The sequence below is a fragment of the Scyliorhinus torazame genome, chromosome 7, assembly GCF_047496885.1.
Source record: "Scyliorhinus torazame isolate Kashiwa2021f chromosome 7, sScyTor2.1, whole genome shotgun sequence".
In the NCBI taxonomy this organism is placed as follows: Eukaryota; Metazoa; Chordata; class Chondrichthyes; order Carcharhiniformes; family Scyliorhinidae; genus Scyliorhinus; species Scyliorhinus torazame.
In genome coordinates this window covers 51,493,747-51,520,873 of record NC_092713.1, presented here as the reverse complement: position 1 = coordinate 51,520,873, position 27,127 = coordinate 51,493,747, and the positions used below count along the sequence as shown (strand labels likewise).

Sequence of the window (27,127 nt, the reverse complement as noted above, 5' to 3'; positions counted from 1 at the left end):
CTGGGCTCTACTTTCAGGATGTGTAAACAGTTTAGGCTGCATTACAAGCTGAGCGCCATTGCCATTGTTGGCCCCTATCTATGGCAACTATTTGTTTGTACAGTCGGGTTTCGATACAACTTGAAGTCGTGGGAGGGAAAGGGCATCTGTTCATAGAAGATGGTTTGCTAGTTTGGAGGAGCTTTTGGCGATATTTCAACTGTCAGAGACGCACTTCCAGTTCCGTGTTTTTTTCCGGAAGGCTTGTCCTACATTTCCCTTAACGCCGCATCCCTCCCTGCTGGAGAGAATCCTATTGCTGGTGGGGTCTGCGGGGGGGAACATTTCAAATATTTACAGGAGATCATGCCAATGGAAGCTGTCTCACTGGACCAGGTGAGAGTGAAATGCGAGGGAGAGTAGGACCTATTTTGGATTAGGACGTGTGGTTTGAGGCCCTTTGAAGGGTGAACTCCGCTTCCTCCTGCCCGTGGCTCAGCCTGATTCAGCTCAAGGTGGTACATAGGGCTCACCTAACTAAAGCTAGGAGGAGTGGGTTCTTTGTGGGAGTGGAGGATGGGTATGAGCGATATTCTCATGGGCCGCTAACCACACCCACATGTTTTGGTCGTGTCCAAGGATGGTAAGCTTTTTTAGCAATTCTTAACATTGATCTGGAGCCTTGTCCTTTGGTGGCCATTTTCGGGGTGTTGGACTCGCCGGGGCTGCAGACCGGATGTTCTTGCCTTTCCCTGGTTGATAGCCCGGAGGTGAGTTCTTCTGGGCTGCAGATCTTCCACTCCACCCAGTGCCTTGGCCTGGTTAAGTGACCTCATGGAATTTTTATATGTGGAAAAGGTCAAGTACACAATTGGGGATCGGTGGATGGGTTCTACCTGAGGTGGCAGCCATTTATTTCCTACTTTAAAGAGTTAGTCATCATCAGCTGTTAAAAACAGGGAGTAGTTATTATTGTTGGGGATAGGTTACTTTTGACGTCCTTTGGGTGGGATTTATATGATCGGTTGATCAGTTGCGTGTTTTTTTTCTTTTTATGCAATATTGCACTATTTAATATTCGCTTTCTGGGCTGTTTGGTGTTGATGTTGTGTTTGTTGTAAATGAAAATTTTCAGTAATAATCTATTTTTTAAAAACCTTATCATAATGTGTTTCATTAAGAATGAATAGTTACACCGCCCCTCCCACACCCTAGTCCTATCTTCCTTTAAATGAATTCCATGACTGTCAATAAGCAGCAGGGTCCATTTTGTATCAGCAACCTTCCTCAAAACAGGCACCGAATATTATGTGAATGCTTAAAACCCTTTTAAGAAAAGCATTCTGCTCATTGAGGGTACAATTAACCCAATGATTTCAAGGCAATTTTAATTTTCATTCAAACCACAGAAGGTAAAAGAAAGTTGATGGATTACATGGTTAATAAAGCCGTTGTGAAAACACAGTTGAGCTAATCATAGTTTTCCCATTCCATTCCAATGATTGCTGGCCAGATAGATTTTAAGCTAAAGTAAACACATATAGTTACCAGAAAATTGCATTCATTAGGTTTGGGTAGTTTTCTCCTCATGAACACTATACTTATGTGCTTCGCATTCTTATAATGTTATTTATGCTTTGATTGTGGTAATTTTATTTCGCTTCATGAAATAACTTTAGCATCAAACTAACTGGGTTTACTATCACTGCATTTCCACTGGTAGCAAAGGCACAATTGCATTCAGTTCTAAGAATTATTGACATTCTGACAAAATATTATTGGATGGATGTTCAATCTCACCATATTGACAGGCATTAGGGGCAGTGAAATCCGCCCCCCCCCCATCATTTTAATTCCACTGTTTTAATTAGAATGACAACGAGATGGGTTGCTGAGCCCCTCCACTAAGCTACTGATGATGGAGATTGTCTCATGTATTACAAGGAGTAACTACTCTGAATTACATTGCACCTGAGATTAAACATGCAGATTAAACATTTTCCCCCTCACCCCCTATGAGGATGTTGTGCCACATTGCCATTTATAGACTAATATAAAAGCAAAATACTGTAAAATCAGGAAGAAGAGTCATACGGACTTGAAACATTAACACTCATTGAAACATCGAAAAGTTACAGCACATAGGAGTCCATTTGGCCTATTTTGTCTATGGCAGCCCGAGGACACCCAGGAGCCCTTTCTAATCTCACCTTCCTGCAACTGCCCATAGCCCTGTAGTTTACAGCACTTAAGATGTAGACCCAGGTACTTTTTAAAAGAGTTTAGGGTCTCTGCGTCCACCACCAACTTGGACAGCGAATTCCAGACTGCCACTACCCTCTGCGTGGAAATGTTTTTCCTCATGTTCCCTCTACACCTTCAGCCACTTATCTTAAATCTATGTCCCTGGTTCTAGGATTCTCCACCAAGGGAAACAATTTGATCCTGTCCACCCTACACTGTTTCTTACTCCACGGATGCTGCCAGACCTGCTGGGGTTTTCCAGCATTTTCTGTTCTTATGTCATTTACACACTGTGTTCCAGCCAAACGGAAATTAGCTACAGATCTACAGTTCTGAAAGCTGGCTGTGGGACAACAGTCTTCGAATGGTTAATGGTTCTGATTTTCATCTTCAGGGTGAATCAATTACAAACAGTTAAAAACTGGTGAATCGTATGGTATACTTAATTCTCCTGTTTAAGAGCATTTGGATAACTACTTACAGCACCAGTTGTAAATTCAGATGGATTATGGTGGAAATGAGTGGTGGGAAAGGAAAATTTGCCTAATGGAAAACTTAAAGAGCAAGGGACAGTTAAAGGAGACAAACAATGAGGGGACAAAATACAGAAAACCATTAGTGAGTATTTCAATCAATTAGCAGCCTTTGCAAAAGATAGGGGATTAAGTACATTATGAAGAGGCACACCAAAATGACAGAATGGATTCAAGTATAAGTCTTCTGGTAAGAACTGTAAATAGTAGTTTTCTTACTGGACGTGTAATCTAGAAGCCCGGAGTTACGATCCAGAGACCTGAGCTCAAGTCCCACCACAGTAACTGAGGAATTTAAAATTCTGTTAATTAGATAAAATCTGAAATAAAAATCTAATACCAATATCAGTTGCAGTGACTATGTAACTAGATTGTTATAAGAAACAAGCACAGGCGGTTCGCTGGGAAGAACAAACTGCTCTCCTTACCTGGTCTGGCCTATATGTGACTTCAAATCCACAGCAATGTGATTAACTCTTAACTGCCCTCTGAAATGGGAAGCCATCAAGCGCGACCTACCGGCCACGCCGCGTCTCTGTTCAGGTGAATGGGGGTGCGACACGGCCAGTAGGCGCTGTGAGAGGCCTCTTCTGGGATTTAACCAGCTCACCATATCTCACGAAATCTTGCGAGGATCTGGATCCTGCCCAGTGTGGGCGGGATCAGTATTTGGCAAATCTGTATATAGATTGAGTAGCTAGTTTCATTCTTATATGGAGCTTGCCTGATCCATCTACCCGAGGTGTTGGTATCTAATCCCTTTGTCTCGGAGACCTTAGGCAAGCGCCATTCAGTACTCGTCCCTATAAATGGAGACCACGCGGAATGACACTTGGAGGAGTCTCCCAGGGGATCGAAAGCCTCCGGGTGGTTGGCACTGGACTGAGTCCGCAGCTGCCATGCTATGTTCACGACAGGTGAAACCACACGTGTCCCATGCCATCGGGAACTCGGCCGGTTGGGGACGGAGCATCGCAGGGCGGGCCTGAGGCCGTGGATATGTGACACGGTGTACTTCTAGGGTACGCCGCTTTTCAGAGGGCGGAGCATTGCGAAAGCGACGCCGCTCCCGATATTGGCATCATCGGGGATTCTCCGCCCCCTCGCCGAACGGGATAATTTCGGCGTTTGGGAGCGGAGAATCCAGCCCCATATTTTCCATTGCATAAGTTGATGTACAAGTCGAATTGATCAGATTTTCAATTTTCCCGAACTCCATTCATATACTGATTGAAGCGGTGTTAAAATGAGACCAGACCAGAAAAATGGTTTCAATTCAAATCTCTTTTATTAATACATTTATTAATGAAAAAGAAAAATCATACAACGCTAATACCGATAAACCTGTAACAGATGGCACTCCCAAGACAACTACAAAACTGCATATTAGCACATTAATCTGTATACAAATGAATCACTGACGATGAACACTTTAGTTTACTCTACATAATCATAATAATAATCTTTATTATTGTCACAAGTAGGTTTACATTGACACTGCAATGAAGTTACTGTGAAAAGCCAATTCTGGGTCCTCTGTGTCTCAGTGGAAGTTCACCACTAGCTCGGGACTGAGAGCAGGAGTGAAGTTCTCTTCATCCTCCCTGTCATAGTCTTTCTCTGGCTGAGTCTTAGGTTTCTCTGGCCTGGTGAGAATCCCAGCTTTGATGAAACTGTTCATAATCACCTTCTCAGGCACACTGGCCCATGTATCCTTAATCCACCGGGTCACATCAACATAGGTGTCATGCCACATACACATGTTTGTGAAACTATGCCCTCCTGTAGACATCCAACCTTCTCAAATCTTACTCAGTTCAACCTTAAAGCAACAGTTGACAAAAATGTCAAGTGGCTGTAGTAACGTTTTGTCATACTTCAATGAATAATGCTTAACACAGTGTTCTAATCTGCACTAATCGATAGATAAGTCTGAGCGACATATAAAACAGGCATGATCTTCTGGGAGAAAAAATCTTGCCTTACACACCAAAGAATATGGGACGCAATGTCAGAGAGTTCCTTTTCATAGATCATAGGATTTACAGTGCAGAAGGAGGCCATTCGGCCCATCAAGTCTGCACCTGCCCTTGGCAAGAGCACCCTACTTAAGCCCACGCCTCCACCCTATCCCCGTAACCCAGTAACCCCACCTAACCATTTTGGACATTAAGGGCAAGTTAGCAAGGCCAATCCACCTAACCTGCACATCTTTGGACTATGGGAGGAAACCGGAGCACCCGGCGGAAACCCACACAGACACGAGGAGAACATACAGACTCCGTACAGACAGTGACCCAAGCCGGGAATCAAACCTGGGACCCTGGAGCTGTGAAGAAACAGTGCTAATCACTGTGCTACCGTGCTGCCCTTTCATACTGGTGAAACGAACTGGGACAAAACGAATACCGAATGGCAATTGGTGCAAACACAAATGGCTGCAGAAAAATATCCACAACAAAAATGTTCAGCAGTAGCTAAGCACTTTGCATGCTTATGCATTTTTTGCTGTTTTTTTACAGTGCAGAAGGAGGCCATTTAGCCCATAGTGTCTGCACCAACCCTCCGAAAGAACATCCTACCCAGGCCCACTCCCTCGCCCTATGCCCATTACCTTACCTAACCTCATCTTTCGACACTCAGCGGCAATTTAGCATGGTAATCCACCTAACCTGCATATCCTTGGACTGCGGGAAGAAACCGGAGCACCCGGAGGAAACTCACACAGGCACTGGGAGAACCTGCAAACATCACACAGTCACCAAAGGCTGGAATCAAACCTGGGTCCCTGGTGCTGTGAGATAGCAATCTGTAGAGTAAATGAACTGTCTTCATTGTAAATCTCTGTGACAAATATAAGGCAGAAGATCCGCACAATCCTTGCATTACAATGACACAATAGGGTGGATTTTAGCTGCCACATGTCTGGGGAGTTCCTGCTCTACCCAGGATTCCTGTTCATTGTACTCTTGTAAGACCTCAACGGGCTGACTGGAGTTCTCTTCATGAATTCCTTTGATGTGCAATCACGGTTGTAGGAAATATGGTAACCAATTTGCACACAGCAAGGTTTCACAAGCAGCAATGAAATAAATAACAATATCACCAGTTTGAGGAGTGTTGGAAGGATAATTGTTGGCCAGGATGCTTGGAGAAGTCCCATTCTTCTTCCAACAGAGGCATGGGATCTTTCATGTCTCATCTGAAAAAGAGTACCTTCAACAATGCTGTACTCCCTCAGTACTGCACTACAGTATCAGCATACTGTGTGCTAAAGTCTCTAAAGTGGGACTTGAATTCATGACTTTCTGATTCAGAGGCACGAGGCCTACATCATGACAAGGTGCAGTGGGACTCCTGAAATTTCAGGTCCTTAGACCATTAAGTAACTGAGCATGTGCACAACTAGTGACATTTGGTGGGAACTAATCAACATCTGTTGAAAACATGTGGGCCACAAGTACATAATGAATAGAATAATATTAGACATTGAGGTGGGGACGAAGGAAAACAGAGTAATAGCAGAAGCATTTATCTTGATATGCAATGTACAGAATGCTTGAGTATATTAGAGCAGTAGAATAAAAGTCTAGTAGTTATCTGAAGGCTCAATTCATCTTGCTCAGTTTTGGTCACACTTTGCTGTGGTATTATCATAACTGTAAGAATTGCAAGGGTGAATGAAATGTCTAGAGTAGCCACTGGAGGGAGCTACAGTTATAACTATATAAGGCAGTGATGCTAAGCCTTGAGGGGAGAGTGAATGCAGGAGTTAGCTAGAGCGAGTCAGAGATACAAATAGTGTGAGAGCAGATCATAGTTTATATCAGTATTAAGCTTAGCTGTAGATGAGTGTAGTTGAATGTTATTAATCAACTGTGTATTCTTTAGGAGTACATGTTGAATCCAAATTAGTAGTGTTAATAAATTCATAGCTTTGTTTAAGTTCAAGCTATTTTGTGGTCTTTGTGAACACTACGCCAACCATTCTGAAATAAGCAACACAAAGAACACCACATTTGCGATCAAAATATAGAAAAGCTTAATCGTTGCATTCTGGAAAACAGGAAGGTCCAAACACATTGCAGGCTATTTCAACCTAACCCACTCATTAGAAACTGACAGCATTGGGTGCAATGATGACGTATAAAATGAATTTGGATGCGTTGAATGGTTGTTTTCTCATCCTTGTGTACACCACAAACCATGGGATCACATTCTTAGAAATGTAGGTTAATGTTGTGTGAGGTGTGCTGGAAATAGATTCTCTCATGTCTTATCGCCCCTCTTTCCCTTTCAAAACCATTTGTTATAATAGAAAAGCAAATAGTAACTCATTTTCTTAAAATAAGATGCTACAACACAACATGTGATTTGAATTCAAATGTTTGTGCTCTGACAACACTGCATAATAGCTACTCCTAAAATCAAAGCCACATTATTTAGCCTAAGGCAACTTCCATGGTTTAATCAAAACATTGTGAAGAGCAGCTACCTTTCAAATAATATTTCAGCAATCTACCATTAAATGCAAATAGCATTTATGATTGGAAACTAGAATCCTGAATAGCAGATATAGGAAGCAAAAAAAACCCTTATTAACCAATGACTTGCACAGCGAAATCGAATACCCTTTCATGAATTTGAAATTGAGTTTGTATGGATACTGAGGGCCAGATTTTCACTACTGAGGCAGGTAGTGAAGACCAGAAAGCAGCTTTTGCTTCCAAGGGGGTGCAGTGTGGGTGGGATAGAGTCAGGTCTGCCGACCCCAGAAGCAGAGTGTGGGTGATCGCAGGGGCAGGTGAGTGCCAATGCTGGTTCGCTTGGATTTTATCCCAATTGTTTTACAACCTGTTAGGCTCTCTAGCCCTTACACCCCATCACCCCCACCAAGCCCCATGGTTCCTCATAGCCCCCATGCCACCTCCATGCCAACTCATGGCCCCCACCCATTCTCATGCCCCCTTGGAGTCCCCATGCCAACTCTATTGGCACTCACCAGGGATCCAGCATGGGCAGGCTTCACGAACCATGTGGAGAAGAAAAAAACATAAACTTCTGACAATCTAATACAACTTTTATTTATGTACACTTGATAATGAAAACCTCCCATTCATGAAACCAATTCTAAACTTTGAAATCTCAAGTGGTCAGCTTCTTAGAAAAACAAACAAACTTCTATGCAAAACCTACATCAATAATAATAATAACCGTTTATTGTCACAAGGCAGCTAATCCCTTAATAGCCTCTGTATACAGTCAATCAATCTAAGAACTCAGAACTCCCTGCTGAGATTATTGAAACTTTTTACACTCTGCCAAGCATTCATAATGATATAATAATAGCCCTTCAGGAAATATGAACAAGGAGCTCTATTAAAATTGCATGAGCAGATACAAATTTTTTTCCTAACCGACACCAGTTAGCCTCTCAATCAAAGCAGTCCAGCAGAGGCCTTTTAAAACCCTAACTGTTTTTTCAAGTTCAAAGAGCAAGGGATTTAAACTTCAGATGATGACACTTAAAGGGACCTTATCTGTCCCTCAAGAACATCTAAGTTTACGCCATCAATTTGTGATTCTCACATTGTTGGTTAAAGACCTTTAGGTCCCAGGATGTTTGAACTCAGCAGTAAGTTCAAATGGTCCTGCGGAGTTTAGGTTTCCCCCTGTGTGATTTACACCCCGCCTCCTTCTCCCTGCCTGCAAAAATTGGAAATGTTGGAAATGGAGGCATCTACGTTATGTCCACCATTTTTAACTGAGTATGGAGTCTTCCCGACTCTGGGGAATATCCAAACATGAGAGTTTTGCGCTTTCTCGCCCAGGCATTGGGTGTCAAATATGCAGGCGGAGATTCTCATAGCTGGGTGGAGGGGTGGTGTAGGTAGCAGATGTCAGAGAACCTGGCCCAAACTCTTCCTGATACAGAATCTGAGTCGACACTCTCTGTGATAGTGCACTATCAGACAAACTGCGCTTACAGGGTGCAAGGTGAACTCTACCAACATCCGTTAACATTTCATAGGATGGTGGAAGATCTGGGTCTCGGGGTGGTAGTGGAATCAGAAGATTGCTGGACGGCACCATCACCACTGGTCTGCAGTTGAGAGCCTCATTGTATGAAGGAACTCGAAAGTTGTCGGGACTGTTAGAAAAGAAAAACACAACAAATGTTAAAGATAAAATAGAGATTTCACTTCAAAGGTTTTGATGGTCATTCGGAGTTACTGACATTGGGTAATGATGCTGGTAAATGATACAGTTTACCATTTTTCACAACAATCTTTGAACGTGTTAGTGTGGATAGTCTGTGAGCATTTTACTGAAGACAGCATACGAAGACAGGTCACAAATCAGTCATGATCATCATTGAATGGTACAAAAGGCTGACGGGGCTAAATTGCCTATTCCTATGTTCCCATGTGTGTGGGTGTGTACTTTGTGTGGGTATGTTGGTGTGGATAGTCTATTGATGTGTTGGCGAGGGTGGTTTTGAGTGCCAGTACGGACATTGTGCAGGTATGTTGGTGTGCACAGCCTGTGTGTGTGTGTACGTGTGAACAGGTATCTGTATATGTATAGTTTGTGTATAGTGCATGTGTACAGTATGTGGGCGCATAGTTCGGGGAGTTATGTGTCTGCTCTTGACTCTTCAAAGACTCTACTTTAAAAATTAGAGTCCGAATTACTCTTCAGGGTGGCACGGTAGCACAGTGGTTAGCACTGTTGCTTCACAGCTCCAGGGACCTGGTTTGATTCCCAGCTTCGATCACTATCTGTGCACGTTCTCTATGTGTCTGTGTGGGTTTCCTCCAGGTGCTCCGGTTTCCTCCCACAAGTTCCAAATGACCTGCTTGTTAGGTGAATTGGACATTCAGAACTCTCCCTATATGTACCCGAACAGGCGTCGTAGTGTGGCGACTAGGGGATTACAGTAACATCATTGCAGTGTTAATGTAAGCCTACTTGTGACACTAATAAAGATTATCAGCGGGATTCTGTGACCCCCCCGCCGGGTTCGAGAATCCGCGGGGGTGCGGCGCGAATCCCGCTCCGCCACCCCGACGCCGGCTGCCGTATTCTCCGGCGCCGTTTTTCGGGCAGGGGCAGGGTTCACGGCACGCCGGTCGGGGGCCGTTGGCAGCGGTCCCCCTGGCAATTCTCCGAGCCCCGATGGGCTGATCAGCCGTCCGTTTTTGGTCAGTCCTGCCGGCGTGGGTTAGGCATGGTCCCACATGACGGGACCTGGGGGGTAAGTTGGCGGGGGTGGTCCTCGGGGTGGGGGGGGGGCAGGTGGATCCCACTCTGGGGGGCCCCACGGTGGCCTGGCCTGCGATCGGGGCCCACCGATCTGCGGGCTAGCCTGTGCCATAGGGGCACTCCTTCCTTCTGCCCTGGCCCCTGCGCTTCTCCGCTGCCATGGCCGGCGCAGAGAAGGGAACCCCCGTGCATGCTCTAAAACACGCCGGCGGTTCCGCGCATGCGCGAGATCACACCGGCCCTTTGGCACAGGCGCAAACTCACGCAGTCCCTTTGGCGTACACCTAGCCCCCGGAAGGGTGGAGAATTCCGCACTTTCGGGGGCTGTTGACACCGGAGTGAATCGCGCCGGTTTTCCCGCCGGCATGGGGAATTAGTCCCCGGAAAGGAGAATCCCGCCCTTTATTAATATTTTCAGTGCATATTTGACTACATTTTGCCATTTTAAACTTTGTAATGCCAATGTGAACCTATTTAAAATGACCTGTGCTAGCCACCTGTCCTAGTGTTGGAAAATCTAGATAATGCCATCTTTATTATCCAAGCAACTTTTCAGCTGAACATGAAGATGTCTAAATATCTTGCTGAAAACTATGGTCCAAAATGGAAACAAATGACAATGCACTAGTGTCTCATGTCTCTCAGTATCTATGGCATGTTCACTCTTTACCATTATAGAAACCTCACTGGCGTTGGACTATTTTTACTTTTTTGGAACATTTCTCACAATTTCTCTGAAAATAACCCTAACATTTTTTCACTCTTGACATTATCTGCCATTTCCTGAACATGAGCAGTTACACGATAGAAGCCATCCAACAAGGCAAGTAAAGAGACATTTTAGGCTCAAAAGTATTATTTCTTTATGGGCGTCGATGGGGGAGGAAAAGAGCGTCTCCCACACTATGGCCATTAATCCAATTGGAATATATTTTATTGGACCAATCTGCTGCTTGTCTTACCTGTGCCTATACTTTGCTCTCCACTCCATGGTGTTAAAATACACAGTTGTTCTACTCCAGTGTCTGTAACCCCTGGACATTTGCCGATTCACTTTTGCAGACCAGAGAAGGCCAAAAAAAAGCAAGAATCCTCCAATCAGGCAGAATAAAACACTGACTGATCTCAGCAAGGGGTTCAGGGAGGTTTGCTGGCTAGCTGCCACCACTTCCTCATCGGACGAAGTTGTTGGACTTTTAGTGGGATCTGGTTGTTCATCATTCCACCACACAAAACAAATGGCACCGGACATAAGAAGCACCGCCCCTCCAATTGTGACTCTGTTGCGCATGCGGGTGTATGCCATTTATGATGTTCGCAAAGCTCAAAATTAAGTGGGATCGGACATCCAGCTCGCAACAAATTAGTTTCCTCAAAGATTCCGGATCAGTCCATGGAAGAATTTATTGCTGCAATGCAGAGGGAGATGAATCAGTCAGAAAGTCAGACTTGACAAGGTAACACAAAATATCAATCTGATAATCAGATTCCACTTGATAACATTTTTGGACATGGCCCTAAAACATAAAAAAGATTGAAATTAGGAAAGGCCATTCGAAACCACATTTAATAGATCTCGGCACTATTTAGAAGGCATGGAGGGGAGTTATCCCAATTGCACTGTCCGATATTTATTCCTTTATCAATATCACACAAATGGATTCTCATTTGTGTAAACTTGCTGTGTGGAAAATCTTGCTGCCACGTTCGTTACATTACAATGGTGACTCGTGTCTGGAGTTAATGCAGCCTGCTCAAGGTGGAATGCCCATTGGACTCATTAGTGAGTGAATTGACCCCAGTTATCCCGGAGCGAACCAGAATTTTGTTGTTGCTCAGGAATTAATTGCTTGCGGCACAGCTTTCCGACAACACCTCCCAAAGACCACCCAGCCAATCCTGGGTGAGAAGACAGCTGACTGGTCAACAACACCCGACAAGAGCAGTTTGCCATTGGCAGAGCTTCAGCGACACTTGGGAGCAGTTTCCCCATTTCAGCAGAGTGCAGTGAATATCCAGGGCAGATCGACAAGGAAGAAAGCTGATCCAGCAACTTATGCCATAATGTCAGTCTTGATATCTTTCATGAATACCAAAACTGCTGCAGCCATGCACTGAGGCTGCAGTGTGTCCTCCTGGTTGCATCGCCTGACGAGAATGAAACAAGGGAGGTCAGACATGTTCCCAGGCTTCCAATCCTGTGACCGACACTGTTAGGTCAGTTCTCACATTGATCACATGGTGGCATTAAGGCCATGATGGGGGGGGGGCTTGACAGGGCTTTTGACAGCGGATGCTGCATACCCTCTGGCCTGCACTACCACCCCCGAATTCCATCTACCCTGTCTATTGACTGCTGCCGAGCTCAAGAGCATTCTCCAATAGCAGCCCGAAAACCTGGAAAGGGCCTGCCAATTCCTCAGCTTTTGACACTCAGGGCTCCGGAAAGGTTTCTAAGCGTGGAACTGCCGCGAGCTTCCTGGCGCTCAGCCCAGCGAGGCCGGCAACGTTATTCAACGTTAATTGGTCCACTTAACGAGGCCCCACAGGCTTTTCGCCACAAATCAAGGCTTGCCAGCCGATTCACCGGGACAGTGCTCACCAACCCCCCACTAACAAGGTCAAGCAGCGCTTAAATATCACTTGCACAGCCAACCCCAGCCAACTTGCAACAGTGGCACCCAGGAGACCGACTCCAAGATTCGGGGATCTGGCAAGACTCCTATGTGCAGTCAAGGCCAGGAGGAATGCCTTGTTCCCCCGAGGGTCCCAGAGGGTGAGCCGTAGGGCAGCCAGTGCCGCCTGGACTGAGGTGGCGGAGGCTGTGAACTCGGGGAGTGTGACCAGGTGGACTGGCCTTCAGTGCCGTAAGAAGGTCAATGACCTACCACACCAGACAGCACGGGTGAGTTGACACCAACGCCCCCCAACCCCTCCCGAGACTTTTCCGCCCTCACATGAGCATCCAACCGCCCCAACCCTCCATGCGGCCCTCAATCCTCCCTCCACCCCCCCTTCAACCCCCCAACCCTTCCTTCACACCCCCTTCCCACCACTGTGAGCCATGGGTGTGGCGAAGGATGCCCTATCTGTGTCTCTGCAGGAGAAGCTCTCGCACAATCGCTGGGAGAGGGCCCAAAGTGGTGGAGGCATGATGGACTTAAGGATCCTCACCACCTTCGAGCAATGGGCCCTGGAAGTGACGGGGGTGGCCGAGGACAGAGCAGTCACTAATGCAGAGGTCATCGGAAGCCGCAGTAGTGAGGATCCATCGGACCACACTCGGAGAACCTATCAAACGTGACTTGTTATTGCTTTACTGACTGACCAATCCCTCCCACTGGCCACATGTCCATTCTCCCATAGGTCCTCCAACCGACAGTGCAGGCGCATCCCAGGTGGCCCCTTCTCCTGCCTCCCAGGAAAACACCTCGGAGGAGAGCTCTGAGGAAGACACACGATGCGTCACAACTGTCATCCCCACCCTCCACCAGCGCAGAGACACACACCTCGGTGAGAAATATTAGTGGTCAGGCATCTGGGGCACCATCTGGTGAGCACCACACAGTTGCTGATGCACATCAGGTGGAGGCAGTAACCCCCAAGTGACACAGCGGTTGGAGGTCTTCTGGATCCCAGGACCCAGCTGGATCCTAGTCCGATGCTGAGCCTCTACTACAGGGTTACCCGGAGCTGATGGAGACATTAGGGATGGCTGGGACATTCAGAGGGAGATGTCAGCGACACTCCAGCAGGTCCATAGCTGATCGGAGGAGTCGCAGAGCTACGGGCGCAGGAGGTGTCGCCGGCAATGCCTGTCACCGAGGCCAAAACTGTTGGGTGGCGACCGCAGTGCACAATGTCGGCACAATTAGTGAAGGTGTCGAAGGCGTGGCACAGTCGGTGACGGCCTTGGCTGAGGGTCTCGGCAGAATGTCCGACTCACTGGGGGATGTGACCCAGTACCAGGATGACCTTGATGAGGTTCGACGGGACATGTCCCACTCTCAGATGGACATGGCCGAGCTCCTGCGGAGCTTGTCCCAATTACAGGTGGGCATTGCCAAGGCATTGCAGAGCATGTCCCAGTCACTGAGGAGCATCGCCGAGGGCGTTAACACCTTGCTACAGACATTGGGGTGCCACCAGGATTGGCAGAGCAGATGGGCAGCACAGTAGCACAGTGGTTAGCACAGTTGCTTCACAGCTCCAGTGTTAAAGGTTCGATTCCTGGCTTGGGTCACTGTCTGTGTGGAGTCTGCCGTTCTCCCCGTGCCTGTCTGGGTTTCCTCCGGGTGCTCCGGTTTCCTCCCACAGTCCAAAGATGCGCAGGTTAGGTGGATTGGCCATGCTAAATTGCTCTTAGTGTCCAAAAAGGTTAGGTGGGGTTACTGGGTTACGGGGATAGGGTGGAGGTGTGGACTTAAATGGGGTGCTCTTTCCAAGGGCTGGTGCAGACTCGATGGGCCGAATGGCCTCCTTCTGCATTGTTGATTCTATGAGGCAGGGGAAGCCGGGGCTCAAACCAGCTGCCCCTTCATCCCAAGGTGAACCCCATGGTCCTATGGGCACCGGGTGGGAGGAGATGGCACTGGGTGCCAACCCAAACCTGTCCATGGAGTGGAGATGATGGCCATTAGCTTCCCCGAGTTCCACCCCTCTGATGATGCCGCATCTCAAAGTCAGCACACAGGACAGGGCGGCCGCCGACAAGTGAGCCGGGGCCCTGTGGCCTCAGAGCCCCCAGAAGACACCCGCCAGGCGCATCGAAGGCCATGGGACAAGGTAAGCAGTTGGCTGCCTCCACCTCACATGTGCATCCTGGGGAAACACCTAGACGTAGTGGTAGACCTGAAAGGTGAAGCACGTTGAGGATCACTGAGGGCACCGGGTAATGGGGGAAAGGGTAGTGGTGGTGGTGGGGGGGGGGGGGGGGGGGTAGGTAAGGGGTGAGGGGGATCGGGGAGAGGTAGGGAGAGTGGAGCGGCACCATTGGGAATGGGGAATTATATGACACCTGCGAGACATTAAAAACCCTTGAGTACAACCAGTATGATGCGTCTGGCACTTTCTTCTGCTATGTGGGCCGACCTCCAAACTGTTGGCCCATCTCTCAGCCAGGTTCATGGCACCGTAGCTTGCTCTGCTGCGCAGCTGGGCAGGAAGAAGAATGGCAGGGCTATAGTGATAGGGGACTCAATTGTAAGGGGAATAGACAGGCGGTTCTGCGGACGCAATCGAGACTCCAGGATGGTATGTTGCCTCCCTGGTGCAAGGGTCAAGGATGTCTCGGAGCGGCTGCAGGACATTCTGGGGGGGGGGGGGTGGGGAAGGTGAACAGCCAGTTGTCGTGGTGCACATAGGCACCAACGATATAGGTAAAAAACGGGACGAGGTCCTACAAGCTGAATTTAGGGAGTTAGGAGTTAAACTAAAAAGTAGGACCTCAAAGGTAGTAATCTCAGGATTGCTACCAGTGCCACGAGCTAGTCAGAGTAGGAATGTCAGGATAGATAGGATGAATGCGTGGCTCGAGAGATGGTGCAAGAGGGAGGGATTCAAATTCCTGGGACATTGGAACCGGTTCTGGGGGAGGTGGGACCAGTACAAACCGGACGGTCTGCACCTGGGCAGGACTGGAACCGATGTCCTAGGGGGGGGGGGGCTGTTTGCTAGAGCTGTTGGGGAGAGTTTAGACTAATGTGGCAGGGGGATGGGAACCGATGCAGGAAGTTGGAAGGTAGTAAAACAGGGACAGAAACAAAAGGCAGTAAGGCGGAAAGTGTAAGGCAGAGAAGCCATAGTCAAAAATCAAAAAGGGCGACAGTACAAGGTACAGTGACTGAGGGGAGCTCAGTGAATAGGACCAGGAATACTAAAAGGAATAAAACGGGAAGCGAAAACATTAATGGTAAGTGACGCGGCAGTTTGTTACATGAAGATATGGGTTCAAAGACAAGGAAAATTAGGAGAAAGATTAAGAGGAAATATAACTTAGGAGAGGTTACTGATTGAGGTGTTAAGATTCAGAACAGAGGTTAAAAAAAGCCAACATTAGTGTACTTTACCTGAATGCTCGTAGTATTCGGAATAAGCTAAATGAGTTGTTGGCGCAAATCATCGTGAATGACTATGATTTAGTGGCCATTTCCGAAACATGGTTAAAGGATGGTCACGACTGGGAGTTAAATATCCAAGGGTATCAAACTATTCGGAAGGACAGAGTGGATGGTAAGGGAGGTGGTGTAGCTCTGTTATTTAAGGATGACATCCGGGCAACAGTAAGGGATGACATCGGTGCTATGGAGGATAAGGTTGAATTCATTTGGGTGGAAATCAGGAATAGTAAGGCGAAAAAGTCACTGATAGGACCAAATAGTAACATTATGGTGGGGCAGGCAATAAACAAAGAAATAACTGATGCATGTAGAAATGGTACAGCAGTTATCATGGGGGATTTCAATCTACATGTCGATTGGTTTAACCAGGTCGGTCAAGGCAGCCTTGAGGAGGAGTTTATAGAATGTATCCGCGATAGTTTCCCAGAACAGTATGTAATGGAACCTACGAGGGAACAAGCGGTCCTAGATCTGGTCCTGTGTATTGAGACAGGATTGATTCAGGATCTCATAGTTAGGGATCCTCTCAATAGCGAGGCATCTGGATGGAAATTGTCCCATTGGGCAGACGCAGCATGGGTTCATAAAGGGCAGGTCGTGCCTAACTAATTTAGTGGAATATTTTGAGGACATTAACAGTGCGGTAGATAACGGGGAGCCAATGGATGTGGTATATCTGGATTTCCAGAAAGCCTTTGCCACACAAAAGGTTGCTGCATAAGATAAAGATGCATGGCATTTAGGGGAAAGTAGTAGCATGGATAGAGGATTGGTTAATTAGAAAGCAAAGAGTGGGGATTAATGGGTGTTTCTCTGGTTGGCAATCAGTAGCTAGTGGTGTCCCTCAGGGATCAGTGTTGGGCCCACAACTGTTCACAATTTACATAGATGATTTGGAGTTGGGGACCAAGGGCAATGTGTCCAAGTTTGCAGACGACACTAAGATAAGTGGTAAAGCAAAAAGTGCAGAGGATACTGGAAGTCTGCAGAGGGATTTGCATAGGCTAAGTGAATGGGCTCGGGTCTGGCAGATGGAATACAATGTTGACAAATGTGAGGTTATCCATTTTGATAGGAATAACAGCAAAAGGGATTATTATTTATTAAAATATTAAAACATGCTGCTGAGAGACCTGGGTGTGCTAGTGCATGAGTCGCAAAAAGTTGGTTTACAGGTGCAACAGGTGATTAAGAAGGCAAATGGAATTTTGTCCTTCATTGCTAGAGGGATTGAGTTTAACACTAGGGAGGTTATGCTGCAATTGTATAAGGTGTTAGTGAGTCCACACCTGGAGTATTGGTCTCCTTACTTGAGGAGCTGGCTGGTTGCATTGCAAACAGTTTGGCGCCTGGCGTGGTTCTCATTTTCGGCCTCTCCCGCTATGGGTCTGAAGTCACATGTAGGTCAGACTCGGGTATGCATGGCAGAATTCCTTCCCTAAAGGCTATTAGTGAAACAGATGGGTTTTTACAACAATTGATGAGGGTTTCATGATCACCATGACTGAGACTATCTTTATATTCCAGATTATTAATTAAATTTAACTTCCACCAGCTGCCACGGTGGGATTTGAACCCGTCATCAGGCTAGGTCTCTGGATTACTGGTCCAGTGATATTAGCACTCTGTCACCATCTCCCCCAGAATCAACTAACTGACCTCCTGTTTTACATTCTTCCTGACTTTCTTTTTCATAAGACAGAGTAATAGTGCATCCTTATGTCATGGGGGTGTGAACACGAATGAAGGAAAAGTATGGATAAAAAAAAGAAAGAATGGGAATCAAACAAATGTACAAAAAAGGGAAGTGAAGAGGAAATGATTTGAAGGGAAAGATGAAGGAAAATAAAACTGGAAGGAAAAAGTGAACAAATGATATCAGGATAACAAACCCATGAATGCAAAGTCAAAACAGTTGAGGAAAATACCATGGCCTCACCCAAAGTCATTGAGGAGCATTGTTCCAGCATATTATTGGTATAAATACAAGCTCATATTATTATATTAAACATGCAACGGTTTCCTTTTGTGTATGGCACAATACTAAAAGGAAATTGAACGTAAAAGCTGGTGTTATCGAGAATTTAATTGTGTCCTTCATTCTTCCTTCCAGTTCCGGTAAAAGAATTTGGAATAAACATTTTTTGTCTGATGATACATGAAAAGGTTAACTACTTGGAAATATTGCAGCTCAAAATAAAATATGTCCCACCAGCATGTGAGAAAGTTAGGCCGAGGTTTTTGGTTTAGAGACAACGTGGTCTGGCATGCCTCAGTAATGTGTCATGGAGTTGTGCACTATAATTCTGCAGCCATGTTTTTGAGTATGGTAATTGTTTCAAAAAATCCCAAGTATTCTGCTGCACGCAAGTACTGGTGGAAGATATTTCCTCACAAGTAGGGAAAGAGGGAGGAACAATCTGGGGTCCAGTTGCCCTTTGCTACTTTTGTGCATTTCCCAGTGGATAGTTATAAATGGAAGTTGTTTGGGATATCAAAACAGGTTTCCAGAATCCATTGTGACCAGGGAATGTTTGTTGAGCATAATTTTCAGGGAAAGAAGTGGAGGAGGATAATTAGCAAACACTATTTAACTACAATCCCACCCAGTTTGAGATTCACAGCTGCATCAGACTCTATCTTCACCATTGGCGAAACAGTGACTCCAATTCTTCATTTCATTAAAGAATATTTTTATGGTGGCAGCCACAGTCTTCTGGATAGTAATGAGAACATGATTACGTAGGCCGCATTTCAAGATGAATTAGGCCATCAAAACGCTTTCTGTGGATCAGGTGGATGTCTAAGTAGCGTAAAGCAATGTCTACCCTCTTACAAGCTGACCAGTGATAACATAGATGCATTCATAACTGAGCAAATTGCGAGAGGTTTGACTGTTAAATAGATCACCAGCATAAGTGCAAAACAACTCTTTTGATCTTTAAAGACAACTTTTTGCTTCAATTCACAATGACTGGAAATGAAAAATGACAGCATCGAGTACTGTTTTCTTGATATTGGGAAGCCATGGTGGCTTAATTTAGTTAGGGCGGGCATTTTTTGGAATCCCAGCTGTAATACAAATTAAATCGCAAACAATCCTACATTTCATTCTTTCCTATGTTGTTATAATTTTTTCCTCTTCTGTATACGAAGCCAGAAGGTGCCGCATAACTAATGGTTTCTTATAACTGCTCCCATCTCTGGGAGAAAAACGCTGTGGTAAATTCCTCTCTGATACGTGCAAGCAATCAAAACCTGTCCAGGAGATTATGTGGTCCATGTGTACATTGACTGCCACACCTCCCATCTTCTATATGATGTAATCTCTGGCCCAGCTCTTTTGGTTAATGCAAAAGTTGAGATGACATGGGGTTAGGGGTCATTTATTAGCTTGGATAGAAAACTGGCTAATGGAAAGAAGATGGAATTGGGATGAATTGATCTATTTCTAGATGGCAAGATGTAACTAGTGGGGTGCCATAGGGTTCAGCTCTTAGGTCCCAACTATTTACAATCTATATTAATGCCTTGGATGCAGGGACAAGATTCTGTAGTCAGATTTGCAGATGATACTAAAATAGGTGGGACAGTAAATTGCAATGAAGAAATCAGGACCTTGCAAATGGATATAGGTAAGTTAGGTGAGTCGGCCAAAGTGTGGCAGATGGAGTTTAACGTGGATACGTGTCAGTCCATCTATTTTGGTCGGGAAAATGGAAAGGCAACTTATTATCTAAATGTGGAGAGACTTTGGGGCCTTTTGGTGTAGAGAGATCTGGATGTCTTCATGCATGAGTCACAGAAAACTAGCATGTAGGTACAAAGAACAAAGAAAAGTACAACACAGGAACAGGCCCTTCAGCCCTCCAAGTCCGTGCCGACCATGCTGCCCGACTAAACTAAAATCTTCTACTCTTGCTGGGTCTGTATCCCTTTATTCCCATCCTATTCATGTATTTGTCAAGATGCCCTTAAATGTCACTATAGTCCCTGCTTTCACCAGCTCCTCCGGCAGCGAGCTCTGTGTAAAACACTTGCCTCATACATCTCCTCTAAACCTTGCCCCTCGCACCTTAAACCTATGCCCCCTAGTAATTGATCCCTCTACCCTGGGGAAAAGCCTCTGACTATCCACTCTGTCTATGCCCCTCATAATTTTGTAGTCCTCTATCAGGTCGCCACTCAACCTCCGTCGTTCCAGTGAGAACAAACCGAGTTTATTCAACCGCTCCTCATAAGCAAAATGCCCTCCATACCAGGCAACATCCTGGTAAATCTCTTCTGCACCCTCTCTAAAGCCTCCACATCCTTCTGGTAGTGTGGCGACCAGAATTAAACACTATACTCCACGTGTGGCCTAACTAAGGTTCTATACAGCTGCAACATGACTTGCCAATTCTTATACTCAGTGCCCCGGCCAATGAAGGCAAGCATGCCGTATGCCTTCTTGACTACCTTCTCCACCTGTGTTGCCCCTTTCAGTGACCTGTGGACCTGTACACCTAGATCTGTCTGACTTTCAATATTCTTGAGGGTTCTACCATTCACTGTATATTCTCTACCTGCATTAGACCTTCCAAAATGCATTACCTCACGTTTGTCCAGATTAAACTCCATCTGCCATCTCTCCGCCCAAGTCTCCAAACAATCTAAATCCTGCTGTATCCTCTGACAGTCCTCATCACTATCCGCAATTCCACCAACCTTTGTGTCATCTGCAAACTTACTAATCAGACCAGTTACATTTTCCTCCAAATCATTTATATATACTACGAACAGCAAAAGTCCCAGCACTGATCCTGCGGAACACCACTAGTCACAGCCCTCCAATTAGAAAAGCACCCTTCCATTGCGACTCTCTGCCTTCTATGACCTAGCCAGTTCTGTATCCACCTTGCCAGCTCACCCCTGATCCCGTGTGACTTCACATTTTGTACCAGTCTACCATGAGGGACCTTGTCAAAGGCCTTACTGAAGTCCATATAGACAATATCCACTGCCCTACCTGCATCAATCATCTTTGTGACCTCTTCGAAAAACTCTATCAAGTTAGTGAGACACGACCTCCCCTTCACAAAACCATGCTGCCTCTCACTAATACGTCCATTTGTTTCCAAATGGGAGTAGATCCTGTCTTGAAGAATTCTCTCCAGTAATTTCCCTACCACTGACGTAAGGCTCACCAGCCTATAGCTCCCTGAATTATCCTTGCTACCCTTCTTAAACAAAGGAACAACATTGGCTATTCTCCAGTCCTCCGGGACATCACCTGAAGACAGTGAGGATCCAAAGATTTCTGTCAAGGCCTCAGCAATTTCCTCTCTAGCCTCCTTCAGTATTCTGGGGTAGATCCCATCAGGCCCTGGGGGCTTATCCACCTTAATATTTTTCAAGACGCAGGTACTGCAGATAATAAAGAAAGCAAATGGAATGTCGGCGTTTATAGCTAATGGAATAGACTATACAGGTAAGGAAGTGTTGTTGCAATTTTACAAGGTATTGATGAGACCACACCTGGAGTATTGGGCATGGTTTTGGTCCCCTTATTTGAGGAAAGATGTAGTGGTTGGAGACAGTTCAGAGGAGGTTTACTAGGTTGATTCCAGAGATGTGGGGTATGCCTTATGAAGAGAGTTTGAACAGTTTAGGCCTTTACTCACTAGCATTTAGAAGAATAAGGGGAAATCAAATGGAGGTGTATAAAATGATAAAAGGTATGGATAAAGTAGAGAGGAGTGGATGCTTCCTCTTGTGGGACATTCTAGAACAAGAGGGCATAGTCTCAGGATAAGGGGTAGAAAATTTAAAATAGAGATGAGGAGAAACTACCTCTCCCAAAGGGAGCACCTGTGGACTTCTCTGCACCAGAATACGGTGGATGCTGGGCCAGTGAGTAAATTTAAGGAGGAGTAAGACAGATTTTTGATTAGTAATGGGTTGAAGGATTATGGAGAATCGGCAAGACGGTGAAGTTCGGACCATGATGAGATCCGCCATGATTGTATCGAACGATGAAGCAGGCTCGAGAGGCTAAATTGCCGACTCCTGCTCCCAGTTCTTATGTTCCAAGAGAGAGCTATGTTGTCTAATTCCACCTTCCAACTCTTGGTCTGTAGTCTGTAGCCCTGTAGGTAACAGTACCTCGAGCATGAATCTGGTGTTCTTGATTAATAAGGGGATTTCTTGATTAGTCAGGGGATCAGGGGTATGGGGAGAAGGCAGGGGAATGGGGATGAAAGACTTATCAGCCATGATCAAATGGCGGAGCAGACTCATGGGCCAAATGGCCTAATTCTGCTCCTATATCTTATGGTGAAGGTTTATATCTTGTATCTTATATCTCTCATCCATTACATCCTCGCCTCATCCTATGTTGCATTTTGCAGTTAGCATGACAAACACTATACCTGCTCTCAGGTGACTATTAATATTGTTTTGATCCATCTGTTGGTGTGTGAGAAACCGATCCACCTTGGCTTTCCCTTCGCTTTGTCCTTCCTCCATCTTAGAAAGTGTCTCATGCTCATAAGGTGCCTCAGGAGATGACCTAGTTAAAACTTTCACTTTATAGAGTAGCAGGAGCTGGGTACAATTCTGTCTTTTACTATTCTGTGCTCCAATAATTTGTGATATTGATGGCTGTAGCAGAAGGCCACCTATTTTGTTTAAATTAAGCATGCACCTCAGGTTTTCAAAACAGAGTAGGATTGGATAGCCACGTTAAATGGCTTTTCAAAACAGAGTAGGATTGGATAGCCCCCTTATATGGCTTTCATTTTGAATTCTGTATTTGACTCCACACTGGAGACACAAAAAAGTAAAATAGGGCTTGCATCATTTCATTGGCATTTTCTATTTTTCAGCTTCCTTATATCTGTGCTTTTATTGTCTCTAAAATCTAAACCTACACCCATTCCGGTATCGATTTCTTTCCATTAATCAATCCATTCCAATGGAATTAAACAATGAGGTGTAATAAAGAATACAAGCCAGATGGCGAAGAATGAATCTAGGCACAAATCCATTTGTCAGTGTTGGGTTCATTCACACAATTCAGCAATACTTATCCCTGCCTCCTAACTATCGGCACAGTGTCCCAGCAGTTCACTTTGCTACTCTTCCGAGCAATGAGGTAACCAAATAAACAAATGGCCAGCACCGTAGTGGGGCACTTGCATGTAATTTTGCATCAGGGGGTTGGATAGGGTGGACAGTGAGAGCCTTCTCCCGCGGATGGATATGGCTGGCACGAGGGGACATAACTTTAAACTGAGGGGTAATAGATATAGGACAGAGGTCAGAGGTAGGTTCTTTACGCAAAGAGTAGTGAGGCCGTGGAATGCCCTACCTGCTACAGTAGTGAACTCGCCAACATTGAGGGCATTTAAAAGTTTATTGGATAAACATATGGATGATAATGGCATAGTGTAGGTTAGATGGCTTTTGTTTCGGTGCAACATCGTGGGCCGAAGGGCCTGTACTGCGCTGTATTGTTCTATGTTCTATGTTCTAATTGTGAAGAAAAACAAAAGCACCAAAGGAAAATTATTAAATTAAAAATTTAACTGCCAGGGCTAATGATGCTCCTGTAGCACCCACTAGTTGCAGAGGGCCTCATGCTCCTCTCCAGGGACACCCGAGCAGGGATGTAACTGCAGAAGAGAGACAGCCAGTCAGGTCAAACAAGTACCTCAACCACCTGCTGCCCTGACCTGTTTATCCTATTTTGGACAAATCAATTGAACTAAATTAACAAACTGAGGGACAAAATCAAAAGGCAGCCCCTTAAAGGGATAGTGCAACAAAAGAAACAGAATTAAATAGGAAACTTAAAACAGAAAACCAAAATGTGATGAAAGGTGTCAAGAAAGCACCCCAGTCCCATGGTGCCACTGGACATGGAAGGCCAGATCTGTTTATGGCCACTTTGGCCAGGCAGTCACTCTTTATCCTGCTTTAAGTATCAATTAACAAATAAAACAAAATTAGTTTATCGTAGTGCCTCTTAAAGGGGTACTGTAACAAAAACAAACTATAAAGGAAATCTTTCAAAATTAAATTAGAATGTAATTTTGAGGGTCTGATAATGCACTTAAAAATTTTTTTTTAGAGTACCCAATTATTTTTTTAGTTTTCCAATAAGGGGCAATTTAGCATGGCCAATCCACCTAACCTGCACATATTTATGTTGTGGGGGTGAAACCCACGCAGACACGGGAGAATGTGCAAACTCCACATGGACAGTGACCCAGAGCTGCGATTCAAACCCTGATAATGCACTTTGAGCTCCCGCAGGTGTCCACCAGCCACTGAAGGCCTCAAGCATACTGGCAGGTACCATGTACTCCTTCTTCAGGAGCACCCGGGCACAGACATAATTGTAGAAGAGAGGCAGGTAGGTAGTCAGTTCAAACGAGCACACTAACCGCACACTGCCTGTTTATTGCCACCTTCACGAAGCAGTCCCTTGAAAGATATTTTATGATCTACTCATCAAAACCAAAATAGGCAAATTATCAAGCTGCCAAGTTAACTTAAAGTGGTAACCTCTTAAAGGGGCAACATAACAAAAACAAAACAATAAAAACAAAACTCCAAATTGAACTTATCTAACTAAATTGAAATGTTGTTTTGGGACAGTTCCCACTTTATACTCTGTTCACATAATAATAAAAATATGGGTAAATTAACAAGTTAAAGTGGTAACCCCTTAAAGGATCACTGTAACAAAAGACAAGATATTAAAGGAAACTTGTTGAATCAAATTAAAATGTTTTTCCCAGGGCTGATGAAGCACCCCAGCTCCCACTGTACCCACTGCTCATGGAAGGCCTCAAGCATACTGGCAGACACCATGGGCGCAATTCTCCGCTCCCGCACCGGTTGGGAGAATCGCCTGGGTCGCCAAATTTTCCCGCGATGCCGGTCCGACGCCCTCCCGGGATTCTCCCAAGCGGCGAGAACGGCCCCGTGAAGTTCCGCGCGGCGCAGGCCGGAGAATCGCCCGAGACACCCAAAATGGCGATTCTCCGGCACCCCTGCTATTCTCAGGCCCGGATGGGCCGAGCGGCCAGCCCAAAACGGCGGGTTCCCCCCGGCGCCGTCCACACCTGGTCGCTGCCGGCGGGAACAGCGCGGGAACGCTGGGGGGGGGGGGGGTGGCCTGCGGAGGGGGGGGGGGGGGGGGACCCTGCACCGGTGGGGGGCCTCAAATGGGGTCTGGCCCACGATCGGTGCCCATCGATCGCCGGGCCGTCCTCTCTGAAGGAGGACCTCCTTTCTTCAGCAGCCCCGCAAGATCCGTCTGACATCTTCTTGCGGGGCGGACTCGGAGAGGACGGCAACCATGCATGCGCGGGTTACGCCAGTTATGCGGTGCCGGCCGTGTCATGTATGCGGCGCTGCCTTTATGCGGCACCAAGGCCTGGTGCGTGTAAATGACGCGGCGCCGCTCCTAGCCCATTATCGTGCCCTGAATCGGTCGGGATAGGGGCCGTTTCGCGCCGTCATGAACCTCGACGGCGTTCACGACGGCGCGAACACTCTGTCTCCATTTCGGAGAATCCCGAGGTACTCCTTCTTCAAGGACTCCCGAGCACAGACGTAACTTCAGAGGAAGGGCAGTCAGGTCAAGCAACCACCTGCTGCCTGGACCTGTTAATGGCCACCTTGACCAGATGGTCCATTTTTATAAGCTTTTTTTTAAAAAAGCAATAAAATAAATAAACTGATTATCTAATTGGCATCCCTTAAAGGGGAACTGCAACAAAAAGACAAAGATGTAAAGGAAACTTATCTAATAGAATTAAAATGTTGTTCCCAGGGTTGATGATGCACTTCAGCCGCTACAGTGCCCATCGATCATGGAGGACCTCAAGTATACGGGTGGACACCACGTGCTCCTGCTCCAGGGGCACCCGGATGCGAATGTAGCCATTGAACAGGAGCAAGCATTCAGGTCAAACCACCCCCCTCAACCAAATCTTGCCCGAACCTGTTTATGGTCAGTTTGGCCAGGCCGTCCCTTTTTATATGTGCTCAAGATACTTAATAAATACCCTCCACTTGTTTATCCTTAACCTTTACAATGCAGTTGACATAACATTAACAAGGGCACGTCAAGCAGCGCTATACTGCAGCACAGTGGATTGACATGAGACTGTAAGAAGTGACACCATCCCACCCCATGCCTATATTTCATTCCTAACATCAGACACTTTCCTGGATGGATGAACGAGCACCATGCCTTCACCCAATCACAGTTTCTAGCAGTTAGTATCGAGCAACACTGGAAGAAAGTTTCCTGCCCTGTTCTCAGGCGCAACATTATAAAATACATATTTTCCTATTAAAGAACAGATGAGTCTACTTTATTTTGACTATGTTGAAGTGAACGACTCACCAGTTTTTGGGAACTAGAGGATTCCAGGAGAACACACTTGTCTTGTAGCGTCTCTACAGCTCAAATGGTGACAACGGCAGGCAGAAAACACCTATGTATGTCCCAAGAACAGCTTCAACCTGTTCTGATCTAGCAATCAGCCTGAACGACCAGCTTAAATCTGTACCTGACTGCTACCTCAGTTCGACTGGTGTATGGTGATAACTGAACAAGCTGGATTACTCAGTGTTTATCAGTACACTAACAGATAACCGCAGCCTTAATAATTCACAGAACGGAGTCATAGTCTCTCACTCAAACGCCTGAAACTTGACTTTCCATTCCTCTCAGTTGCGCAGGTCATCTACTTCAGGATATCTTTCAATATTACGAGATATATCTGTGTATCAGATCGGAAGAAGACCCAACAGCTACACGAGAAAGACCATGATGAAAAAATAAACAAGCCAACCAGGGTAAACAAAGCATCCCGGCATTACTCTAATCTAAACTGTAGATCTGTACAATTTTACACTCTCAATGTGCAGACTAAATGTAAAAGTTTAAATTACAGTAACTGGTATTTCACTGCATGTTAAAGG

The 27,127-nt window shown here is 45.8% G+C and overlaps 1 protein-coding gene across 3 annotated transcripts; it reads right to left on the bottom strand.

Annotated features, from left to right (window-relative positions):
- Positions 1-4,025: 4,025 nt before the first annotated feature.
- LOC140426208 (transmembrane protein 61-like) lies at positions 4,026-26,739 on the bottom strand. 3 transcript variants are annotated; one of them, XM_072510699.1, is made up of 4 exons: positions 26,547-26,739; positions 10,985-11,431; positions 8,744-8,907; positions 4,026-4,578 (listed from the first exon to the last, which is right to left on the bottom strand). In XM_072510699.1, exons 2-4 carry the CDS (start codon positions 11,326-11,328, stop codon positions 4,574-4,576), a joined length of 513 nt encoding a protein of 170 aa, XP_072366800.1. In that variant the 5' UTR covers positions 11,329-11,431; positions 26,547-26,739; the 3' UTR covers positions 4,026-4,573. The 3 variants fall into 3 exon arrangements, with proteins under 3 accessions (XP_072366800.1, XP_072366799.1, XP_072366798.1); XM_072510698.1 differs by lacking the exon at positions 4,026-4,578 and adding an exon at positions 17,452-17,586 and having other exon boundaries at positions 7,816-8,907; XM_072510697.1 differs by lacking the exon at positions 4,026-4,578 and having other exon boundaries at positions 7,816-8,907.
- Between the last annotated feature and the right edge of the window lie 388 nt (positions 26,740-27,127).

Coding starts and splice junctions, on each gene's coding strand:
- LOC140426208 (XM_072510698.1), bottom strand. CDS start 11,328: ATGGCATACACCCGCATGCGCAACAGAGTCACAATTGGAGGGGCGGTG. Junction 8,908..10,984: donor AGAGCAAAGTATAGGCACAG/GTAAGACAAGCA, acceptor CTTTTCTAACAG/TCCCGACAACTTTCGAGTTC.